Source organism: Rhipicephalus microplus, chromosome 2 (assembly GCF_043290135.1).
Source record: "Rhipicephalus microplus isolate Deutch F79 chromosome 2, USDA_Rmic, whole genome shotgun sequence".
Taxonomy (NCBI): Eukaryota; Metazoa; Arthropoda; class Arachnida; order Ixodida; family Ixodidae; genus Rhipicephalus; species Rhipicephalus microplus.
This window is the reverse complement of record NC_134701.1, coordinates 250,307,791-250,331,201: the sequence shown is the minus strand read 5'-3', so window position 1 is coordinate 250,331,201 and position 23,411 is coordinate 250,307,791. Positions and strand designations below refer to the sequence as shown.

At 46.0% G+C, this 23,411-nt stretch overlaps 1 protein-coding gene across 1 annotated transcript in view; it reads left to right on the top strand.

The window, feature by feature from the left end:
- The window catches only part of LOC119170152 (uncharacterized), a 78,468-nt gene extending 56,206 nt beyond the window's left edge, over positions 1–22,262 (top strand). The window contains exons 2-5 of the mRNA XM_075879222.1: positions 928–1,063; positions 18,348–18,413; positions 19,631–19,700; positions 21,908–22,262. Of these exons, the coding sequence (XP_075735337.1) occupies positions 966–1,063; positions 18,348–18,413; positions 19,631–19,700; positions 21,908–22,015 (342 nt within the window). The 5' untranslated portion in view covers positions 928–965 and the 3' untranslated portion in view covers positions 22,016–22,262. The remainder of the gene's footprint in view (positions 1–927; positions 1,064–18,347; positions 18,414–19,630; positions 19,701–21,907) is intronic.
- The last annotated feature ends 1,149 nt before the right edge of the window (positions 22,263–23,411 follow it).

Genomic DNA, 23,411 nt, shown 5'->3' with positions numbered 1-23,411 from the left:
GTGCGTGTGTACGTGTGCGTGTGTACGTGTGTGTGTGTGTGTGCACGTGTGCGTGCGTGCGTGCGCGTGCGTGTGTGTGTGTGTGCGTGCGTGCGTGTGCGTGTGTGTGTGTGTGTGTGTGTGTGTGTGTGTTTGTTACGAAAACAGTCTGCTCAGCAGGTTCATACATCTCAAGCGACTGCGAGGGAGGGAGAGGGGCAAAAGCGATGCCAAAATCATTCAAATCATTACTAGATGCTCCCCAAGATAAGCGCCGGGAGAGAGCGAGGTGCTCGAACGCTAAGAACGCAATATGTCACCACGCAGCCAGAAAAACTGTTCAGATATGGCCTTGTGGGGTATTGCGGCCACAACTTTCGGCAACACTCTTCTATATTTGAGGCCCTGGTGCCTGATGCAAGCGCCGATAGTCCACAGTTTCGTATTCGAAAGACAGTTTACTCAGCATCCACATTTCTCCACCCTGATAATTAATTAGAGCAGCATCATAGCATGCGTTTCCAACTCCTGATGACATGCGCGTGAGCCTGGGCCGTTTTTCGACTATAGAGCATGAATACCTATATCAGCTCGCATAGACCTCAATGTGCTACAGTTCTTTTCTTGTGTTTTTTTTTTATTTTAGAGATGGTGCGTTACAACATCATCTGTTCATTAGATATTTTTAGCAGCATGAACTGTTGATTAGATAACTTCAGATTTTGCGCAACTAAAATCGAGGACAGCATACTACCCGTTTTACAGGAAAACCCTAACCGTTTTTTACAAGAGAACGCAGCACTGGTATGAAAGTGCAGGGGGACTTCGGGTAGTAAAGGTATACTTACGATTGCCTCAAGACGCAAAGTTACCTCTATCGGGTATTACCACCCTCAGATTTTCAGGAGCTATACGTTTTCTTACACGCGTTGCCCTCCTTCTCTGCAGACGCCGTGGTATCCGGTGAGCTCCGTGGGCCAGCTGCTATGAGCCGAAGCCTGTTCTCCGCCCAAGCGCTGTGGAGCTGCGTTTGCTTGACAGTGCTCGTCGGTTCCCTGCTCGCCGACGCTGAGCTGGACTGCAGGTGACGTCACTTCTTCAGCTCTCCCCCTAAACATCCCCTTCCGTCCCCCTTTCCTGCCTTGCAAAAATAAAAAAAGGTCATTTATTAAACTGTTCTACACAGCATTGTTCTGCATATTCGTCGAGTGTGCATATTATAGAGAACATCTCTTCTCGGCAGTTTGTAGTAAAATTTATATGTGTTCGTCACGAGGCACATGACCATTAGGCTGCTTATTCGCAAAAGGCATTTACGCGAGAAATCCCCGCAACACAGGATTCCAGCCCATGCCGTCACTGAACAGTTTATCGGTTAAAGAGGAGTACGAGGTGTGGAACTTTGCAAATTCGGTCGAAGAACTTATGCATGAACCTAAGCGCATTTTAAAGGCGAGACTAGATATGCGCCCTGTGAAATGACGATTTAGTTTACGCGGGACATTTGCATAAGTATTTGTACGTACCGCTAGACATCCATTGAAATAAAGAGCGGTTAACGAACATGAAGCTTTCTGAGTTCAGCATTAGGGCCCTTATTCAAGGAAACGACTTGAGCTAGAATATTCGGTAAGAACAAAATTGAATCAAAAGACGCCCTCTCATGTGAGAGGTCAACATTATGAAGGCTCAAGTGATTAATTCGTTTGGTGAGATTTCTATTGTGTGGGAGAAATTGATTGCTTACGCACTAATGATATACAATTTACGTGAGGATTGTTCGAACAAAGTATGTTAAGACACTTTGGCAGGGTTGTGGAGGTTAGAAATGCACAGCATCGAACACATCTAAGCTTGAATGCATTCTGAGGGAACGTGAAAATTCCTTGGATGCCTCCAAGCAAAAATTATTACCTTTTTTTAAACTGCCACTGCGGGTGGGCAACTCGAAACCAAGTGACGAAATGACATAGCTTTCTTGATCCTGGACTCATTCCCTGCTGTGTCTGTTTAGACATATGGTAGAACTGACGTGTAAGGTGCTCTAAACCATGCAAAACTCAAATTCACAATAAGCAAACTTCGCTTATACGGCACACCGATAAAGATGGTGGTATATAGCGCCTCTATAAACCGATAATATTTGAGTCGCGCGACTTCGCTTAAACTGTTGCCTGCTGAAGAGAACGCGACAGAATCGGCGGAGATAGTGGAGGGACGGGGGGAGGGCATCAGTACGCGCTACAAGTCACGGAAAATTTGACGCGCTTGCCCAACGTTTTCTCATGTGGTCGAGGATGGTGTTCGGCTGAATAAAATTGATGGCCGTAATATTGCTTCTCACCGGAACACAGCCAAGAATAGGTTTTTTTATTGGTCCTACTTCTTTCAATTAATAACAAAAAGTTAAAAAAGAAAATAGATGAAATAAAGGACACGAACATCAGCCATGGCGGATGCACGACTACAGGTAATAGAAGAGCCGTTCCTGCGCCGTCAGGTTTAGCAAAATTACAATCACGACAGTGAAATTAAAATTATTAAATTCTCATTGATGTAAGGAACATTGGGTGGCTGGACACGTAATGGATAAGTATTAGGTATGTGCATAGGTTTCCACGCCTGGAACTCACGAATTGCATAACAGAGACAAAATAAAAAAAAACGTGGAAAAAATAACTCGTACAGAGCACGCCGTTCGCGTGTTACCAGCTTCCATAAACTGAATATGGCCCGACAACGGACGACGAATAAAATGTCACCGTCTCTTGAATGGGGGTCCGCTCGGGGTGCATAAAAGGCAATTGCCCCCGACCCAAGCAACACAGGCCCTCCTTCTCCCCGTCTCTCGGCGCAACACGTGCTCTGCACCCTTCAAGACAAAATTCTGCTGATGCCCAATGTTCCATGTTGCCTATAGGCAAGTATAGCCGCGGTCACGTTTGTGTAGAGCGCGTGAGGGGCTGGTTTTCGCATCGCGGGGCGATAGAGGCAGTTTCGGGCTCTGATGTGGTCAGCCTGACACAGCTATAGGCCACACATGCTTCTGATACAGCACTGCAGAGCCCGAAACCGCCACGAGGTTTCGCCCCGCAGAGCGAAAATCGACTCCTCGCGTGCTCTACACAGATGTGACCGCGGCTGTACGTGTTTGCTCTGCCGTTATAACAAACCAGGCATCTGAATAATCATAGCGTGAAGGCGACGACTTCATCTGCTTCGAGCTACGATCTAATATTGTCAGCTGGTATCGTATAGCGACCGCCCTGAAAAAGCGTCGGTCCCTAGTTCGAATGGCGCGAAAATTTCTGTAAGACAGGGGGCTTTCTTACCCAGTATAATCTCTCTCTCTCTCTCTCTCTCTCTCTCTCTCTCTCTCTCTATATATATATATATATATATATATATATATATATATATATATATATATATATATATATATATATATATATATATATATATATATATATATATATATATATATATATATATATATATATATATATATATATATATATATATATATATATATATATATATATATATATATATATATATATATATATATATATATATATATATATATATATATTGTACCGGAGCATAGTGGCGCCAGCTCTGTGCCAGCGTGAAAGAAGACGTTGGCGTCCGTGTGGCTCGTGCTTGCCGGGTTCCTGCCTGTACCAGCTAGCTTGTTGCGGCTAACGCTTCTTGATTAATAACAAGTGTTTTTAGGTGAACTCGCTCGTTGCATTTGGTGGAAACGTGTTGGGTAACATCCTGGAGCTCCGCAGCCTTAGGCTACCATCTGATTCCGCAATGACCGAGCGCGTCGACCCCCCACAAGCCTCTTCCACGTCGCCACCTGTCATGTGCCCTGGCGTGCTTCGTCTGCGTGACCCACCAGTCTACAACGGCACTGAAGATCACGATGTCGAGGACTGGCTGGCAGAGTACGAGCGTGCCAGCTCGATTAACAAGTGGGATGACCCTGCGAAGCTGACTCACGTCATCTTCTATCTGACAGATTTGGCCAACCTATGGTTCACCAACCACCAAGCCGACATCCCCACCTGGTCGGTTTTCAAGGAGACCGTGACCTCGTTTTTCAGTCGTCCAGCTATGCGCAAGCTTCGCGCTGAACTTGGCCTGCGGAGACGATTTCAGCGAAACGGTGAGAGCTTCACGAGCTACATTGAGGATGTGATCAACCTCTGTAGGCGAGTTGATGCGAGGATGACGGAGGCTGACAGAATAAAGCATATAATGAAAGGCATTGATGAAGACGCTTTTCATATGCTTGTGGCCACAGACCCACAGACCATCACGGCCGTGATTCAGCTCTGTCAAAGTATTGATGAGCTGCGCAAGCAGCGAATTTCTACACGTCGCGCTAATACGCAAATGACAGATATTTCGGCTTTGGAGTGGAAAAGAAGTGGCACCGACTACACCGCATTGATGCCTCAAATTCATCAGTACATCCGCGAAGAAGTTGCTCGACAGCTCTCTCTTGTGACCACCATCGACGAGACCCCCCAGCACTTGACCACTCACTTCGCCGTACTATTCAGACGCAAGTTGCCGAGGCTCTCCCTTCGCCCACGTCCCCAATATCAGGTACTGCACCGCTTACTTATGCAGAAGCCGTCGGCCGACCTCCTGCCCAACCGCCGCTCCATTCATACCGTCCAGCCACCAACTACTACAGGTCGCCTGTTTCAGTTTATCCAGTAAATCAACCCTTCTCGCCACCTCGAGCACCTGTTAACTCTTGGCGTACTGCGTATAACCGGCCAATCTGCTACAACTGCGGTATTCCAGGGCATGTCACGCGCCACTGTCGTCACCGTAGATTCTTTTTTAATGAGGCTCAACATTCCGGCAGCGTTCCTCGGCAACCAGAATCACATGTTACACCTGATGCACCTGACCGTCGTTCACGTCGACCAGACTTCAGCCCACGTCGATCTCCTTCACCCCGTCTTCGGTCTCCTTCTCCCATACTTCGCCGTTCCAACCACGCCCAGGGGGAAAACTAACAGTCGCAGTTCCCGAGGCAAGAACTGCGCCACTGACGAAATTTCCAAGGCCTCATCTTTCGCCCCCTAACGAGATTGCCGTGTTTGTGGACGGTTTCGCCACAACTGCTCCTGTCGACACAGGTGCCGCTATTTGTATAATAAGTGAAGTGTTATGCCGCAAACTGAACAAAGTGATGACTCCACTGGTTGAAATTTCTTTACGCACAGCGAGTTCGCAACACGTCCAGCCTTCTGCCACATGCACTGCTCGTGTTGTGATTCAAGGAGTGATGTACATCGTTGAATTTGTCATCCTTCCGCATGCGTCTCATGAAATCATCTTGGGATGGAACTTTCTCTCCGCTAATCATGCGGTTGTCGACTGCGCCCGTGCACAACTCGTTTTGTTTCCGTTCAGTACGACATTCATAGATCTCCCTTGCTTGCCTAAAAAGGTGACCATCGCCACTGACGTCGTCATCTTTGCTTTTTCGGTCGCCGTGGTCTCTATTTTTTGCAACTCCGTCCCTGATTCAACTGCCCTCTTTATACCGTCGCAAGAATGCGCTCGTCACCAGAACCTTGTCGTACCGTTTGCCGTCATAACGCTTGCCGATGTTTCCAGTGCCGTGTACGTGTGCAATCTGTTCCCTTGTCCCTCTACCTTATTACATGGCGAATGTATTGGACATCTTGACGCTTATGATGCCATCTTTCCTTTCAATGCCCCTTCCGATACGACGCCGATGTCCGTGGATGCTGTCACGGCTGCCACTGCACCCTCACTACCTGACGAAGACGTTCTGTCGCGCAGCGTGGACACCGGGCTTACGCAAGACCAGCGCAATCAGCTCATTCAACTACTTGACCGTTTCCGCGCCTCCTTCGACCACGGACAACCTCCCTTGGGACGCACGTCAGTTGTCGCTCACAATATCGACACCGGTTATCATAATCCACTTCGTCAGCGCCCCTACCGCGTCTCGCAGGCTGAACGTGACGTCATCACTCAACACGTCGATGAGATGCTCCAACGTGGTGTCATTCAACACTCGCACAGTCCTTGGGCTTCGCCAGTGGTCCTCGTGCGGAAAAAAGATGGCTCCATTAGGTTTTGCGTGGATTATCAGTGACTAAACAAGATCACGCGCAAGGATGTTTATCCCCTGCCAGCATTGATGACGCCCTGGATTGCCTTCAAGGTGCGGAGTTTTTCTCTTCACTGGATCTGCGCTCTGGATATTGGCAAGCGCCAATGGCCGAACCAGACCGTCCAAAAACGGCGTTTGTGACCCCTGATGGCTTATATGAATTTAATGTAATGCCCTTCGGTCTTTGCAATGCGCCGGCGACTTTTGAAAGGATGATGGACAGTGTCCTCAGGGGACTTAAATGGCCTATCTGTCTTTGCTATTTAGATGACATAGTTGTCTTCTCTGCAAAATTTGAAACTAATCTTTCCCGTCTGGAACAAGTTCTCCAGTGCCTTACAGCAGCCGTGTTGCAACTCAACTTCAAAAAATGTCATTTTGGCGCCCGCAAACTCACAATTCTCGGCCACGTCGTCTCGAAAGAAGGAATATCACCGGACCATGCCAAACTGCGTGCCGTTGCCGAGTACCCCAATCCTACCACCCTAAAGGAGCTCCGTAGCTTCGTAGGCTTGTGCTCGTATTTTCGGCGTTTCATCCGCAATTTTGCTTCTATAATCGCCCCCCTAACTCAGCTTCTTTCCATTAGCGCGGACCTCTCGGGCTGGAATTCCTATTGCGATGTCGCATTCACGACGCTGCGCCGGCTACTCACGTCTCCACCAGTTCTCCGCCACTTCGATCCCAATGCACCTACTGAAGTTCACACGGATGCTAGCTGTGTCGGCCTCGGTGCCATTCTCGCTCAACGCAAGGATGGCTGTGACGAGTACGTTGTCGCCTATGCCAGCCGTACCCTAACGAAGGCAGAGTTCAACTATTCCGTCACGGAAAAGGAGTGCTTGGCTATCATTTGGGCTATAGGAAAATTTCGCACTTACCTTTACGGACGCCAGTTTGATGTCACAGATCGCACTGCCTTATGCTGGCTAGCGTCCATGAAAGACCGTACTGGCAATCTCGCTCGTTGGGCTTTACGCCTTCAGGAATACGACATCCGTGTTGTTTATCGCTCAGGACGCAGACATTCAGACGCCGATGCCCTATCCCGTTCTCCGCTGCCTCCTGATCTTGCCTGCTTACCAACTGCCATCTGCGACTCTTAATCGCTGAGCATCACCGACATGCCAGCCGAGCAGCGCAAGGATCCCTGTATCGATTCTCTGCTCGAATTTTTCTCTGACAGTTCGGTAGAATCGACTTCACGGTCCCTCTATCGTCAAGCAAGACACTTTGCTGTCCGTGAAGGCTTGTTGTATCGCCGCGATTACGAGACGGATGGCCGTAGGTGGCTCCTTGTCATCCCCCGTCATTTGAGCTCGGACATCTGCGCTGCCTTTCACGATGACCCCCAGTGTGGCCACGCTGGAGTATTCAAGACCTACTCTCGCCTTCGTCTAAGATACTACTGGCACGACATGTATCGGCACGTTCACCAGTACGTTCGGTCATATGCCACGTGTCAACGCAGCAAGACGCCTTCTCACAGCACTACTGGCCCTTTGCAACCCTTAACCTGTCCAGCGAGGCCATTCGACTGCTTCGAAATTGATATTTATGGTCCTCTACCCAACACTCCTCGAGGCAACCGGTGGATTATCGTCGCCGTCGATCATTTGACACGCTACGCTGATACATCTGCGCTGCCTGCTACCACTGCGAAAGACGTTGCGTCCCTTCTTTTTCACCACCTGATTTTGCGGCACGGTGCACCTCGAGAATTACTGAGTGACCATGGACGCGTGTTTCTCTCGAACGCCGTCGACGAGCTGCTCAAGGAATGTCGCACTGTCCATCGGAAAACCTCAGCATACCATCCTCAAACCAATGGCATGACAGAACGCTTTAATCGCACCCTTGGAGATATGCTTGCCATGTACGCGTCTGACAACCACACTAATTGGGACCAAGTGCTCCCTTTTGTAACGTACAAGTACAACTCTGCGCCACAAACAACCACCGGCTTCTCTCCTTTCTTTCTCCTGTACGGTCGTGAACCAGCATGCTCCATGGACACCATTCTCCCGTACAGACCTGACGTTTCCAAAGCGACGCCCGTTTCCGAAGCAGCTGCTTATGCCGAAGAATGTCGTCAACTCGCTTGCTCGTTTACCGCGCAAGACCAATGGTGCCAGAAAACTGACCACGATGTCTCTGCATCTAGTGCCCACTATAAACCAGGAATGTTGGTTTGGCTCTGGGTCCCGTCTACCCCACCCGGTCTTTCCCCAAAGCTTTCGTCGAAATACCATGGCCCCTACCGTGTGGTGCGACAAACATCTCCCGTCAACTATAAAGTTGAGCCCATTGATCCACCTTCGAACCAACGCTGCCGTGGGCGTGAAACGGTTCACGTATCACGCCTCAAATCATGCTATGACCCCCCTGTCGTGTCATTTCCTTAGATCGCCAGATTGGCTCTTTTCTGCGCGGGGAGTAACTGTACCGGAGCATAGTGGCGCCAGCTCTGTGCCAGTGTGAAAGAAGACGTTGACGTCTGTGTGGCTCGTGCTTGCCGGGTTCCTGCCTGTACCAGCTCGTTGCGGCTAACGCTGCTTGATTAATAACTAGTGTTTTTACGCGAACTCGCTCGTTGCAATATATATATATATATATATATATATATATATATATATATATATATATATATATATATATATATATATATATATATATATATATATATATATATATATTCGGATGGATGGATGGACGGATGCATGGACGCATTGACGGACGGAAGCCAAGAAGGAAAGGACGGGCGGACGCTTCGTCCCGCTCATCATCATGCACTCCATGGGTATGCTGTGATACTTTTTTTACATTGCATCCCAATTGAAACGCGGTTGCTGCGATCCAAAATTTATTTGATGGCGTGACCTGCACTCAGCATTCAACTGCCGCAATCACTGAAATAAGTATGAGACCCCGTATGTAGATATGAAGAATAGCCAGACGATTAAACTTAACACTCTTATCAGAAAAGTCCACAAGATGGTCATGGGCCTGTCACCTTACACTTCCACGGAAAAGCTCAAAATGGGAATGCACAACACATTGGAATAGCTCACGGAAGAACATCATGTCAACCAGCTGGAGAGACTGCAGCTGACGAATATGGGTAGAGCTCTGCTCCAAGAGTTGGGTTACTGCCTTGAGGGTGACATGCACGTCCGTCAGCGTATTCCGTACGAGATCAGAAATAACTTACATATAAGCAATATACCAAGGAACATGCGTCCCGAATACGACAAAGGAAGACAAGCCAGGATAAAACTGCTCAAGCAGATACTACAACGCACCAACAGCAATGAAGAAAATGTGAGATACACGGACGCAGCGGTTTACTTTACAAACGACCGTTTCGCTATAAGCCTGGTCGACAAAATCGGCAAAGAATTGAGAGCAGCATCTATACATGCCAAGGACACGAGTACAACGGAAGAGCTGGGCATAGCCCTGGCCATCGCCACATGCAAGAATACGTGGGCTACCATGATAAGATTCGCAAGAGGCGTGTAGAAGATACGTGAACGGAAGGATTGGAATGGCAGCACTACATGTCTTAAAAGGAACCAAGGGGGACAAAATAATCATCCTTTGGACACCTGGACATAAGTCTCTCACGGGGAACCAGGCGGCGCACGCCGCGGCTTGAGATAATGCACGCCGAGCCATCTCGGACACGCTCGGATCACGTACCGACGGCTGTCACGACGAGAAAAAGCGCATACCGAAGAAGTACGCAGCCATTTTGGCACACTACAGGAAGCAGAGGAAATGGTACCCGCCGGCACACAACAGTCTAAGTAGGGAACAAGCGCTGACATGGAGAAGACTACAAGCCGGAACTTACCCGCACGGTACATTGATGCACGCTATGTATCCAGGAACACTCAGGCGGGACTGCAAGCTTTGCCCTCCAGACACGCGCAACACTCTACGCCACATGGTGATGGAGTGTCGCAACAGTCCGGACATACCACCATCATCACCGCTAAATGCAAACGGAGAGAAAGAAACGGATCCAGGGAAAGCATTCGAAGACCAGTGGGAGGCTTTGCCGGTGACGTAAGACCCTGACAACCAGCTACGATTGGTGAACCGGAATTGAGCGGCGGCAGTGAGTCATGGCTACCTGGACTGAGGAGGCCACCCACCTTAGGGCTGGAGTACAAAGAGCCTGGTCCAAATAAAGCTCATTTCATCCATTCACTATGTACATTCTCACATGCGGCGAAATGATGTTAGTCGTGTATATATGCATTTGTATAGATACCGATCAGTTGTTGCACAGTATAAGCGCAGATTTAAAACAATCCCCAAAACCTCATCCTTTAGATACCACGTATGGGGAAACTCGGCATCTGATACGGAGCGATCATAAGTTCCCGACATCTAGATGTAAGCTGTTTGCTAGTAAATTGTTATAACGAGTGCAATAGGCAAAGCTGCCATACATACATACATACATACATACATACATACATACATACATACATACATACATACATACATACATACATACATACATACATACATACATACATACATACATACATACATACATACATACATACATACATACATACATACATACATACATACATACATACATACATACATACATACATACATACATACATACATACATACATACATACATACATACATACATACATACATACATACATACATACATACATACATACATACATACATACATACATACATACATACATACATAAAAATTGTTACTAACTGCTTACCGGTTCCATACGCTGCAGATGGATAACTTGGCGCATAAAAATCGAGAGGACGAGGAAAACGAAAACATGTAGTAGAGGAGAACAAGGAAGTAAAGGAAGCAGCTTTCCCTACTTTTATCCGGAAAGCCAGACCCTATCATGCCATTAATTACTAGTTTCCGTTATGGAGAAACAATCTCCTGCGATAATTGTACCCTTTAAGTACACACACGCTGGTTCCCTCTCCAGAATCGAAATGAGGAGGTTTGTGTTTCCACGGTCATAATTGTTTCTTTTCCCTTAAACTGTATTACTTTGAATGACACGTTCTCCTGTCGCAGCGTGCTTTTCGTGGCGTTATAATTACAACTCGCGCACTTGAAGTGGTCATGCGGCAGGAACATTTGATTTACCGGTAAAGAAACAACTTGATCAGGTGTTTCGATATGCATGATTGGCGCATTCGCAAGCACTCGAAGCCTGCGTCGATATCAAGTTTCGGAGGCGTGCTAGATACAATACGCTCATGCGTGATGACGTGGCACCGAAGTGATGACATATTCCATGTTTGTAAACAGCTGTAAACACCGTCGACATACTCAGGCGTTTGTAGCGATGTCGCGGTGCGTAGGCTCCACTCAGCCCAAAGCTCACCACCGCCCTCTATGATCACGTGACTACCGGCGCAGCAGCTACATAGCTGCCTATAGCACAGTTCGCCGGCGAAGCCTTCCGTGCGACCCGGTTGGATGTCATACTTTGCCTGTAATAATAATAATGCCCCGCCGCGGTGGTCTAGTGGCTAAGGTACTCGGCTGCTGACCCGCAGGTCGCGGGATTGAATCCCGGCTGCGGCTGCTGCATTTCCGTTGGAGGCGGAAATGTTGTAGGCCCGTGTGCTCAGATTTGGGTGCACGTTAAAGAACCCCAGGTGGTCTAAATTTCCGGAGCCCTCCACTACGGCGTCTCTCATAATCATATAGTGGTTTTGGGACGTTAAACCCCACATATCAATCAAATCAATAATAATAATAATAATAATAATAATAATAATAATAATAATAATAATGTAGGAATAGGGAAGATAGAGGCCTTATTTGGGTTAAAATAAAATAACACGTTACCCTCTCCCAAGCGACACCAGGGTGATAACAGGGCTAAGCGAATTTGCTCAGTTATGGATGGCTGTGCTGCCAAGTTCTTCTGTTGCCTTTATTTAAACTTCAAACTGTCAGACAATTCATTACTCTATGCCCAAGGTCAGTAACCACAAAAAGGGAGAAAACTACACGTAGGATGCGCACAGCTAAAAAAAAAGTTATAACTCGCCTCGAATAATTTGGCAGCCTTGTCAACCAAATAATTTGGCAGCCTCAAACGTCATTACAAAGAGCTCTATTAGACTACTGATAAGTTTCGTGAAATGATGAAAAGTGACATGATTTTAAACTAATGTTTTGTATGCTGACCAGGAATCCTATTACCAGATGTACAGAAATATTAGATGCATTACGTTTAGTATGCAAACCAAAAACGTGTTCAAAGTGTAGTGTATAAGTTGGATTTTTCCTCTTCAATATGTTCGGTATCTATGTGTAAGTGATATGCTTATCAAAACAATCTGCATCTTAAACTAAAATGTCGTTCATTATACAACTCTTTCTCCTGCCTCTAATTAATGTATGTTATAATTGCATGGATCCATACTAGCATTCTGCTAAGGATCCAGATGTTGCTAACATGTTTTTTCTTTACTGTATGTTGTTTATTCATAATAAAGTTCAAGTTCAAACAAACCCGGCCACGTATAGGTCCTTGATGCGCCCTCTCGAAAGTTTTTCTTCGTTGCTTTCCAAATCAATTTGGCGTTGGCGTTCTTTCAATCGTCGTGTCTATAGACGTGGTCTCGATATTCTTTTGTTGAATTCTGATATTGAAACATATTCAATACACTTCACCGGCGAACAAGTGCATGTACACATGTAATTTGCAAGTACATTAAATGCCCAGAGACCACTTCGCTCAAAAAAAGTGATAAGCAAATCACGAGCCTCTAGTGCGTTGGAAAACCAGTCTGGTTTATTCTTACTATTTTTCAGATGAAATGCCTTTCGTACACTGTACTTCTACATTTAAAGAAGTTGGATGTTGAATTATGAAGACCCACGCATGCTTGCTTAATATTCGAAGGTTTGATTCTTTTTCGTGTCACCTTTCAAATGGCAACAGGAGACCGAATTGTGCGGTTTCGAAGTGGGCATGGTTCTTACAATCACGGAAGTTTTCTGAAATGGACCCAGAAAGAAACTCAAAGTTGGAGTGGCGTGTTTCGACGCACCTGATACCAGATAACCACGATTGCATACCGCAGAGTGGCGGGACATGTACACAAAGAATGCGCATACGACAGTTCAATTTCGTTGAAGATGCCCTACAAAGAACAAAGAAAATTGGGGTAGTATATGTGCAAGCTAACTGGGAGAATGCATGAACTTTCGTACTTATGCCATTTATGTACAAACAATTTAGATCGCGAGGCCGTGGATTGTTCTGCGTGGGCTGTGGCATTCGTGAAAATGGCCCGTCTATACATTGTGCCCTGGGCACTTTGTACGTTTCAGTAAAGAAGGAAACCGCGATTCAACAGATGTGTCGCATGTGTAGAGACACAAGCGAAAGTACGAGAGAGCTGCGGAAACAAAAGAAAGAAAGAAAGAAAGAAAGAAAGAAAGAAAGAAAGAAAGAAATAAGAAAGAAAGAAAGAAAGAAAGAAAGAAAGAAAGAAAGAAAGAAAGAAAGAAAGAAAGAAAGAAAGAAAGAAAGAAAGAAAGAAAGAAAGAAAGAAAGAAAGAAAGAAAGAAAGAGTTTCTGGGGAAATAGAGGAGGCAGCGCATCTGCATGGAAGAGAATGGCTGGTGCATTCGTGCCGAAATGTCGAGGTCCAGGCGTCGCGAATGCGAAAAGGGTATTGCTGAGGAGGCAACTTCGACTTCATTTACAAAGAAATTGATATTCAGAGTGTGAAGTGCTGTCGGCGGAATTCGAATCACCGTGCCCTCAATATTCGCTTCGCGCATACCGGCAACGCAACTTCCATCTCGCTTCCTTACTTCGACACACGGTATTTTTGGCAGTACAAACGGTATAGCCAATGGGTGTCATCCCCCTCCCCCACCTGCCTTTTCTTGTCCTCTGCATGGTCACCGAGTCTGTGTACTATAGCTTGCGTCGGCGTTGTATATGCGGGCGTACTACGTGCATCGTACTCGTTACCTCCGCAGGCTGTTGCCTCCAACAGTGTACCGCTGACAACACACACACACGCATTGCGGTTTCGATTGCGTAACTGCACTCCTTCACGATTGCACTACCACCCGGTTTCCGAATGCACCGGAGCGCACCTGCCGCCGTTGCGTACGTACCAACTTGCGGGATGTGCCGTTGGCGGTATCGCATTTGCACATTGACACATTTGCACTTTTACAACTTCCTTTGTCTACGTCACCGCTGCAAGTGCGCTGCCCCGTTCGATTGCGCTTTCGCGAATCGTTCCTTGTTGGATGTGCTTCATGGGCTACTTGTTTTCCCAGAGCCCGTCCGTCGACCGCAACGACTGGCTCGCAACCTCTCCCCGGAACCCGCAAGAGGAACGTTGGCTTCACACTGTACCCCTCCTCCTCCTCCTCCTCCTCCTCCTCCTCCTCCTCCTCCTCCTCTTCCTCCTCCTCCCCTCCCCCAAAAAAAGAGGTGATTCAAGTGTAGGTGTCAAGAGAAGGCTTTTTGTTGACGAACAAGTAGCAAGATTGGCTTTCTTTTATATATATGAGGCACGCGAATAAGAGACAAGCAGGTATAACGTGTCCTCCGAGCGCTCCGCGCCAACCTTTTGGATTGCATTCGGAAAAGTCTTGTCGCGAACACAAAGGATGAGTCTGCGCCAGTTATCATTATTTCTGCGTGTTTCACGCGCGCTCTCTTCTTCCTGGAATTGGCGACAGCATGTGTGGTTCAATGTATACGGCTTGCTTGCGGCGTTTACATTAGTGTCAGCCTGTATAGAAGCTACGCTGGCGGTTGCGACCATGTCATGCGGAATGACGCGGCACTGGAGATGGACGGGCTGTCCATCTAATCCGTTCTTCGGACATATTCAGCGAAATGTGAAGTGTTGTTTTTATAAAAAATAATTGTTGGTAGTTGTTGTGGTAGTACTACAATTCGCTCGTTGTTGTTTTTTTTTACAAGCTTTAAAACTATGTATTGACGTTGTACTAGAGTGTACGAGAATCGTGATAAGCTCTGTTTTTTTAAGCTTTATTCTATCTGTGTGACCAGTTGTAATACTTTACCAAAAGTACGATTATGTAAAACTATTTTGTAAAGCTTTGTATCCTGTCGCGTGCTCTCACGTAGAAAGTGGCCTCCTAGGCCGCATCAAGCTGCTTTTCTTTTGTTCTTTTGTTGCGACGTTTGGTCTAGCAGCCAACCCGCAACTTTTTGTTCGTTAATATATTCGAGTAAATAAAGAGAATTGAATTTAATGATTGATTGATGTGTGGGGTTTAACGTCCAAAAACCACCATACGCTTATGAGAAACGCCGTAGTGGAGGACTCCAGAAATTTCGACCACCTGGGGTTCTTAGCGTGCACCCAAATCTGAGCACACGGGCCTACAACTTTTTCGCCTCCATAGAAAATGCAGCCGCCGCAACTGGGATTCGATCCGATGACCTTCGGATCAGCAGCCGAGAATTGAATGAAATCACTGCTTTTGACAAGATGAGAATTTTCAGTCAAGCCGCACTAACTGCATTGAGACAGACGCGTGCACGAGATAATGTCATTGTTGGGATCAATAACTAACCGTTTATGCAAGGGACTACTCGAGCGTTGTTCTATGTGTACAGATAAAACTTCAACCCTAACTACGTCTGTTACGACATGGGACCTCGAGGGAAAATCGGGAAGGCTCCACCCTTTCCCGCCAGACGACGCCTTAGCTTCGTTTTCCTCCTATTTTATACTTATAGCAGATGTGTCCTTTATTATTCCAGATGATCCTGAACGGAGGCGTAGAAAGATGACCATGTTATTTCATGCCTGGAGAGATCCTGCGTGAATCAAGGCAGAAAGTGCAGATTATAACTTGAGCAGATTCTAAGGTTCTCGTACTAAAATTGAGGTGAGACTGTTAGCGCAGTTGGGGAACTCCAGATTCATTTTGACAATCTGTTTTTTTTATTTAACTTGCATATAAATAGAAGCAATTGAACGGGTGCTTTTGCGTTCCACCCCCATTGGAATTTAGCTATCATTGCCAGAATGGAGCACAGTTCTCCAAGCACGACGGTGCGAAATTCGAACACAAACAGAAAAAGGAGAGAAGAAGAGAGCGCATAGTTGTTCGAAGCTTTACCTTACTTTCTTTTGTATATTCATCATCATCATCGTCGTCATCATCATCATCAGCCTGACTACGTCCACTGCAGGACAAAGGCCTCTTCCATGTTCCGCCAGTTAACCCGGTCCTGTGCTTGCTGCTGCCAATTTATATCCGCAAACTTCTTAATCTCATCTGCCCACCTAACCTTCTGTCTCCCCCTAACCCGCTTGCTTTCTCTGGGAATCCAGTTAGATACCCTTAATGACCAGCGGTTATCCTGTCTACGTGCTACCTGCCCGGCCCATGTCCATTTCCTCTTCTTGATTTCAACTATGATATCCTTAACCCCCGTTTGTTCCCTAACCACTCTGCTCTCTTCTTCTCTCTTAAGGTTATACCTACCATTTTTCTTTCCATTGCTCGCTGCGTCGTCCTCAATTTAAGCTGAACCCTCTTTGCAAGTCTCCAGGTTTCTGCTCCGTAGCTAAGTACCGGCAAGATACAGCTGTTATATACCTTCCTCTTGAGGGATAGTGGCAATCTACCTGTCATAATTTGAGAGTGCTTGCCAAATGTGCTCCACCCCATTCTTATTCTTCTAGTTAGTTCAATCTCATGGTTCGGCTCCGCGGTTATTACCTGCCCTAAGTAGACATAGTCTTTTACAACTTGGAGTGCACTATTACCTATCTCGAAGCGCTGCTCTCTTTATTATTTCAACATTATTTCGTTTTCTGCAGATTAATTTGAAGACCCACCTATCTGCTCTCCTTGTTTAACTCCGTAATCATGAGTTGCAATTCGTCCCCTGAGTTACTAAGCAATGCAATCTTATCGGTGAAGCGCAGGTTACTAAGGTACTCTCCATTATCTCTTATCCCTAACTGTTCCCTTTCTAGGCTTCTGAAAACCTTCTGTAAGCACGCGGTAAATAGCATTGGGGAGATTGTGTCCCCCTGCCTTACACCCTTCTTTATTGGTGATTCTGTTGCTTTCTTTATGAAGCACGATGGTAGCGATTGATCCCCTGTAGATTTCTTCCAGGATGTTTATATGTACTTCATTGACGCCCTGATTATGCAGTGTCAGCATGGCAGCTGATATTTCTACTGAATCAAACGCTTTCTCGTAATCTATGAAGGCTATGCATAGTGGTTGGTTATATTTTGAGCATTTCTCTATTACCTCATTGATAGTATGAATGTGGTCGATTGTCGAGTAGCCTGTTCGAAATCCTGCTTGTTCCTTTGGTTGATTGAATTCTAATGTTTTCTTTACTCTGTTAGCAATTACCTTTGTAAATAGCTTGTATACTACAGAGAGCAAGCTGATCGACCTGTAATTCTTCAAGTCCTTGTCATCTCCTTTCTTATGCATAAGATGATGTTAGCATTCTTCCAAGACTCTGGTACTCTTCCCGTCACCACGGAAACAGGGTGCCTAGTTTCTCTAACACAATCTGTCCTCTATTTTTCAGCAGATCTGATGTTACCTGATCCTCACCAGCAGCTTTGCCTCTTTGTATGCTCTCTAAGTCTTTTCTGACTTCTTCTATAATTACTGGTGGTGTGTGATCTGGGTTACGGCTAGTTCCTATAGTATTAAGGTCGTGGTGGTCCCGGCTACTGTACAGATCTCTATAAAACTCCTCCGCTATTTTAACTGTCCTATCCATATTGGTAGTTATTTTGCCTTCTTTATCCCTATGAGCATACATCCAATTTTTGCCTATCTCATGTTTCTTCTTCACTGCTTTGACGCTTCCTCCGTTTTTCAGAGGGTGTTCAATTCTCTCCATGTTATACCTTCTTACATCGCATACCTTACGCCGATTAATCAACTTCGAAAGCTCTGCCAGTTCTATTTTGTCTGTTTGTCTGTTCTATTTTGTATATTCGCTTTCGTTTAATTTCTCGGGTCTTACGAATGTCAATCTTCGAGAGGTCCACCTGGTGTGTCAAGCTGTATACCTCATGCTCTCACGCTTTACAATTGAACACGACACAACTAAATCAATCGCGCATCTCACGTGAGTTCTCTTGTTTTCTTGCTTTCTCGCAGGAAGTACCCGTTTTACTACAAGTGCCGGGGTATCAGTGCCAAGCGCTCATATGTACCATACAGCAAGTGAGTACCGAACTCGCTACACGCCTGTACATTTCGCATGTGTAACCCTTCAGAGATCCACGTGACGAGCATTTTCGCTCGAGTGCTTGAAGTAAAAACATCTAAACTTGAAGTCTTTGAAGCATTTCACTATCGAATCTCTATATAGAACTAGGGTCATGCCTATACCGTAGAAATACATCTGTCTCCACATTTAAGCATCTCTATCTCTATTTTCTAGCTCTCGAGCAAAAAAAATAGAAGAAGAAGAAATATATTCGACTGGAGGGCACGCCTTGCTTTGCTTGTGACGAGATATTGATTTCGTCGTTTAGCCGAAGAATCACTGCTCGGCATATTAGCAGTATTGTTCTCCTGGTACAGTTTGGCGCGCTTGCTGCACCAAAACGCCTGGAGGTTCATGAACCTTGTCGCTACTCGGATCGCTTTATTGTGCTGTGATAATCAGATTGCACACGCACCGCGAATCGCGGTACAGAACTCGAACTGACAGACGCACACATACCGCTCTGAAGTTTACCGATAGCATTTACATAGGGCAACGAATGGGCTTTGGCATTCAAGTTCAATTGAGCAATCAACCGCTGCCCTCACCTAACTGCTATCTCGGTTTTGTTTTTTGGTACAATAAAGAAATATTCTTAGGTGTCGCCTTTACGTATAGTGCCTTTTCAATACGGGTTACTGTGTTCCTTTCACTACCACGGAGACCATGTTTTGTAGTATATTATTGGCCGAAGAGGAAAACATTTTCCCGTGCGGGTGTTCTGCGCTTAAAGCTACCTTCAGAAAGACAAACTATTTGCAATAACCGGCGGTGCCTATATATGTGTGAAGTCTGCTGCAGAAATGTGGCATAAATATTGTGGCTCAGGGAAGAAGCCCAAAACGAAAAGGTCGCTATTTTCTACATGGCTCAGCGTCTTCAGGGGTCGCGAAGAAGGGAGAATAAAGTAAAAATAAACGGAAGGAGAAGTTAGTAAGGAATGAATAGCATGGCAAGCGAGTATCTTATCTGTGCAGGTGGGAGCGCAAAGCAAAGGCATTCCCGCGGTAGGCGTGCCGTTTCTTAATTAAGGTTCATTAGCTGTCGTGGGAAAGTTATAGCTGAAAAGGACGTTATAGGAACGCTTAGCATACTTATATGTAGCGTTAATTCGCAGGCTCTTGACGGACGTCACTCACATCAATATTTTTTTTCTTTTTTTCTTATCCAGAGCTGAGCCAGTGTCTCTGAAGGAGCTGTACAACGACGAAGACGAACCCAAGAACAGGCAGAAAACGCCGGTAAGTTCTAATCTGCGCCGCCAGCACCAAGTTCGTATTATAATAAGGCACGGCCTGGTGGGTATGAGCTCTCTATAATTGCCTATATATAGAGTTTGGCACTTGGTACTCGTTTCCCCTTATGTGGTTATTAAGTCTTGTGGCCCAATCTCCATGCATACGTGATTCTCGTTTACAGTCGTAGGAAGACCCTTGCGTGTGAAGAAACTCCAGAACTATAGTACAGGGCCGCCGACACATACGTGGTAGAACATTTATGGCTTATTTATTTATTTCCTTCCCTATCTAGCCTCATCTTTTCACTACCCTGTCCCATTCTCTCTGCGTTTCATAGCCAACCGGACATGTTTCTGGCTAACCTCTCTTCCTACTATCTTTTGTTTTCTTCCATCTCTCATTCCAGTGTTAAATGTACCGCGACTACTGTTCGTGCGACATCCCAACAAATACCATTGCGTAAAATTACTGCATAATTCGAATAGTTCTCGACAGACGGTGGGGCCCGTGTGCACAGCTAGGGGGATAGAAAGGTGCATTGGTTGTCCTTTGCATTGAGGACTTTTTAAAAGTCGTAAACATAGGAAAGACAAAAACAAGATGAAATAGATAGGCTGTAGTGAACAATACGCGATGACCACGAAGCTGCCAACAAAGTAACTAACAGCTTTAGTGCCCGCCACCCGCGCTAACCTTGCCTATATTTTGGCCCCTTGAAGTCCCTGGTCGTTCCTTCCCGTTCATGCGTGAATAAATCACTCGACAACGCCTACTGAACAATGCGTTTACTTAATATTTACATAATCCTCCTTGTGCCCTGTATTATCTCTTGCCTCTCTGTCTTTCGACCCTTGCTTGTGATGAAAAATATCATTAATACGACACGGACACGTCCTGTATCGCAGTGACTACGTCACATACACCACTAATCCGGACGCCATATATTCATTGAGTCAATGGTCCACATAGAGTCCATTCAATCCTTAATAAAAAGTAATAATTCAGTATAGGCATCGTAACGTACATATTCTGTTGCAATCTAATCAACTCTTGTTATCGTATTCCTCAGCTTAGCTGACGTTATCAGAATGCATTACGTCATCGGAGCTATAGAAGGGCTAAAATTGCACGTTCGTGGCGCCAATTCTCTCCTCGCGCTCTATCGTGTTCTCATTTACGAAAGTAACATCTACTTTTCTTAAATGTAACACTTCATCAGATGCATTGCAGTGTAAACTTGTATTTTAGGTGACATTTACCATCTATCTATCTATCTATCTATCTATCTATCTATCTATCTATCTATCTATCTATCTATCTATCTATCTATCTATCTATCTATCTATCTATCTATCTATCTATCTATCTATCTATCTATCTATCTATCTATCTATCTATCTATCTATCTATCTCAACTGGTGATTTTCTGTCACAGGAGTCGCGATATTAGATATTAAAATGATTTTATACTGCCTTTATACATTCATAGATTGTTATACCCCTTCCCCTTGCTTTTTCTAATATACCTGTCTCTTTCTTCTCTACATCTATTCTCAAGATTTTGTATTCCTTTCCTATGTGCCAGTTAGTATACCAGCTTTTCTAGACTAGTTAACACGCCTGTCCTTCCTCTCTCTCTCTCTTGTTTCTTTCTTTCTTCCTTTCAACCACTCAACTGGCTATCTTCTTTGGTCAACCTTCTGCCCCGCCGGGGTGGTCTAGTGGCTAAGGTACTCGGCTGCTAACCCGCAGGTTGCGCATGTAAATGAGTGACAAAATGGCGTACAGTTCGCCTATATACACCGTTCATTCGTCATAAGTATTATGTTGTGTTGAGTTGTGAATTTCTTTTTGCCTTTGTCATTACCGCTTTGTGGTACAGGATCTAACCCGAAGTTGGCAAAGACGAGGTCTTTTCACGTTCCCCTGGTGGTTGTTGGTTGTTTCCAGTCTTATGAAATGCATTGTACAGCATATCGAGGTATCATATACTGCATGAGACGGTCTTTGTGCGCGGTCCTCATCGTCATCATCGTACGTCATCGCCATCATCATGGCGTATAATGGGTACCTTGCATGTTCTCGGCAACGGCGAATAAAACGCCAACGCCACCAACAGGGAAGCCCCTATCTTAAGAAGCTTTACCCCTAGAACTAAAAAAAAAGAACTTCTTTCTACGTTGTAAGACTATATCTCGATTTTCGTGCAGGAGGCCATGCTATCCTGGATCCGGGACAGGTACGGCGACGAGCTTCTCGACGCGTACGAGCGACGGCAACTGACCGAGGGCTCATTCGAGAGGAAGCCCGCCTTCTGAAAAAGCCCCCATGCCCAATTATTGCCCACCACGCCCAACACCTCCTGCCCACACTTGTCGCGCTTGCTGGGAGAGCCAAGCGCACTTCGTCTCCGAGAAGACGCCCGCGGCGCTGTCGAGCTCGTCCGGTTGATCCTCGTCGCGGTTCTGTAGACGCCGCTGCCCGGCGCCACCTACGAAACTACGTGTCCATGCGATTTGCCCAAATAAAGGCCCTCCGGGCCCCTTAGCTGCTCCCAGCCCTATATCTTGGTTGCAAGCGTCCATTGAGTATGATATTCTATTGCATGCTGTGGCACTCCGCACACCGGAGGAGGCATCCGATGTCAATCACTTGTACGTGTATATGCGTGTGTTTCCCGAAATTATTTCCATGCGTCGACTCCTCCACTCTTTTGCCCATTATCGTTTCCCTCCAAGTTTTCTTTCTTGCTTGCTATAACGGTACTTGCATTCGGATAACTGAGACAGGCGCATTATGTAAATACACAGTACGAGCACTAAAACTAGCGCACAAATCAGTGCCTCCTATTCCGAAAAACGTCGTTCACGACTGCGTTATTTTGTATGGTACATTCAATGTGGCAACCTTGCTGCTCCGTAAGCGCATAGTTCCGCAACGCAAAAACTTAACGATTTCCTTAAGTACTTAAAAGATGGTATTGTGTGAGATGACGACTTAATGTATAACGGCTAAGCATGAGTCAGACAACAAAAGCGTGTGCAACGGGAAACTTAAGTTAATACGTCAACATCAATAAATTGTTATAGCGCAAGCTAAAGCCTTTTTCCTTGAATTATTTGCTTCTTGCTTACGCTGTCACCTGTTTGTCCTTTTTCTTGCCGCTTGTCGCTAGTATTCCATTCCGCGCAAGGTGTCACACACAGCTCGCGGCACGTGCGATTCCTTTCTCTTCCCCGGTAGCTCACGCATTGAACACTCTTCGTTACCGCTCGGCTGCATGAACACCTCAGATGCCAAGGCAGCAGCACGGCAGACTCACCGCAAAGACACTGCGATGACAGCCCAGGATATATAACAAACGATAACACGTCTATAACTGATGGTAGGAGATGTGTGCCCGATAATCTCTGAGCAAACTTCTCTAACATCATTCAGTGGATATGGCGGTGTTCTTAATTTTTGGGCTCAGAACCCCGACACTTAATACATAATATTAGCTCACACCACCGCGGTGTTCTCGTGGCTAAGTTACCCGGCTGCTCACTTGCAGGTCGCGGGATCGGATCCCGGCTGTGGCGGCTGCATTTCCGATGAAGGCGGAAACGGTGCCGGCCCGTGTGCTCAGATTTGCTTGCACGTTAAAGAACCACAGGTGGTTCCGTTAAAGAACCCCGATGCCCTCCACTACGGCGTCTCTCATAATCTTATGGT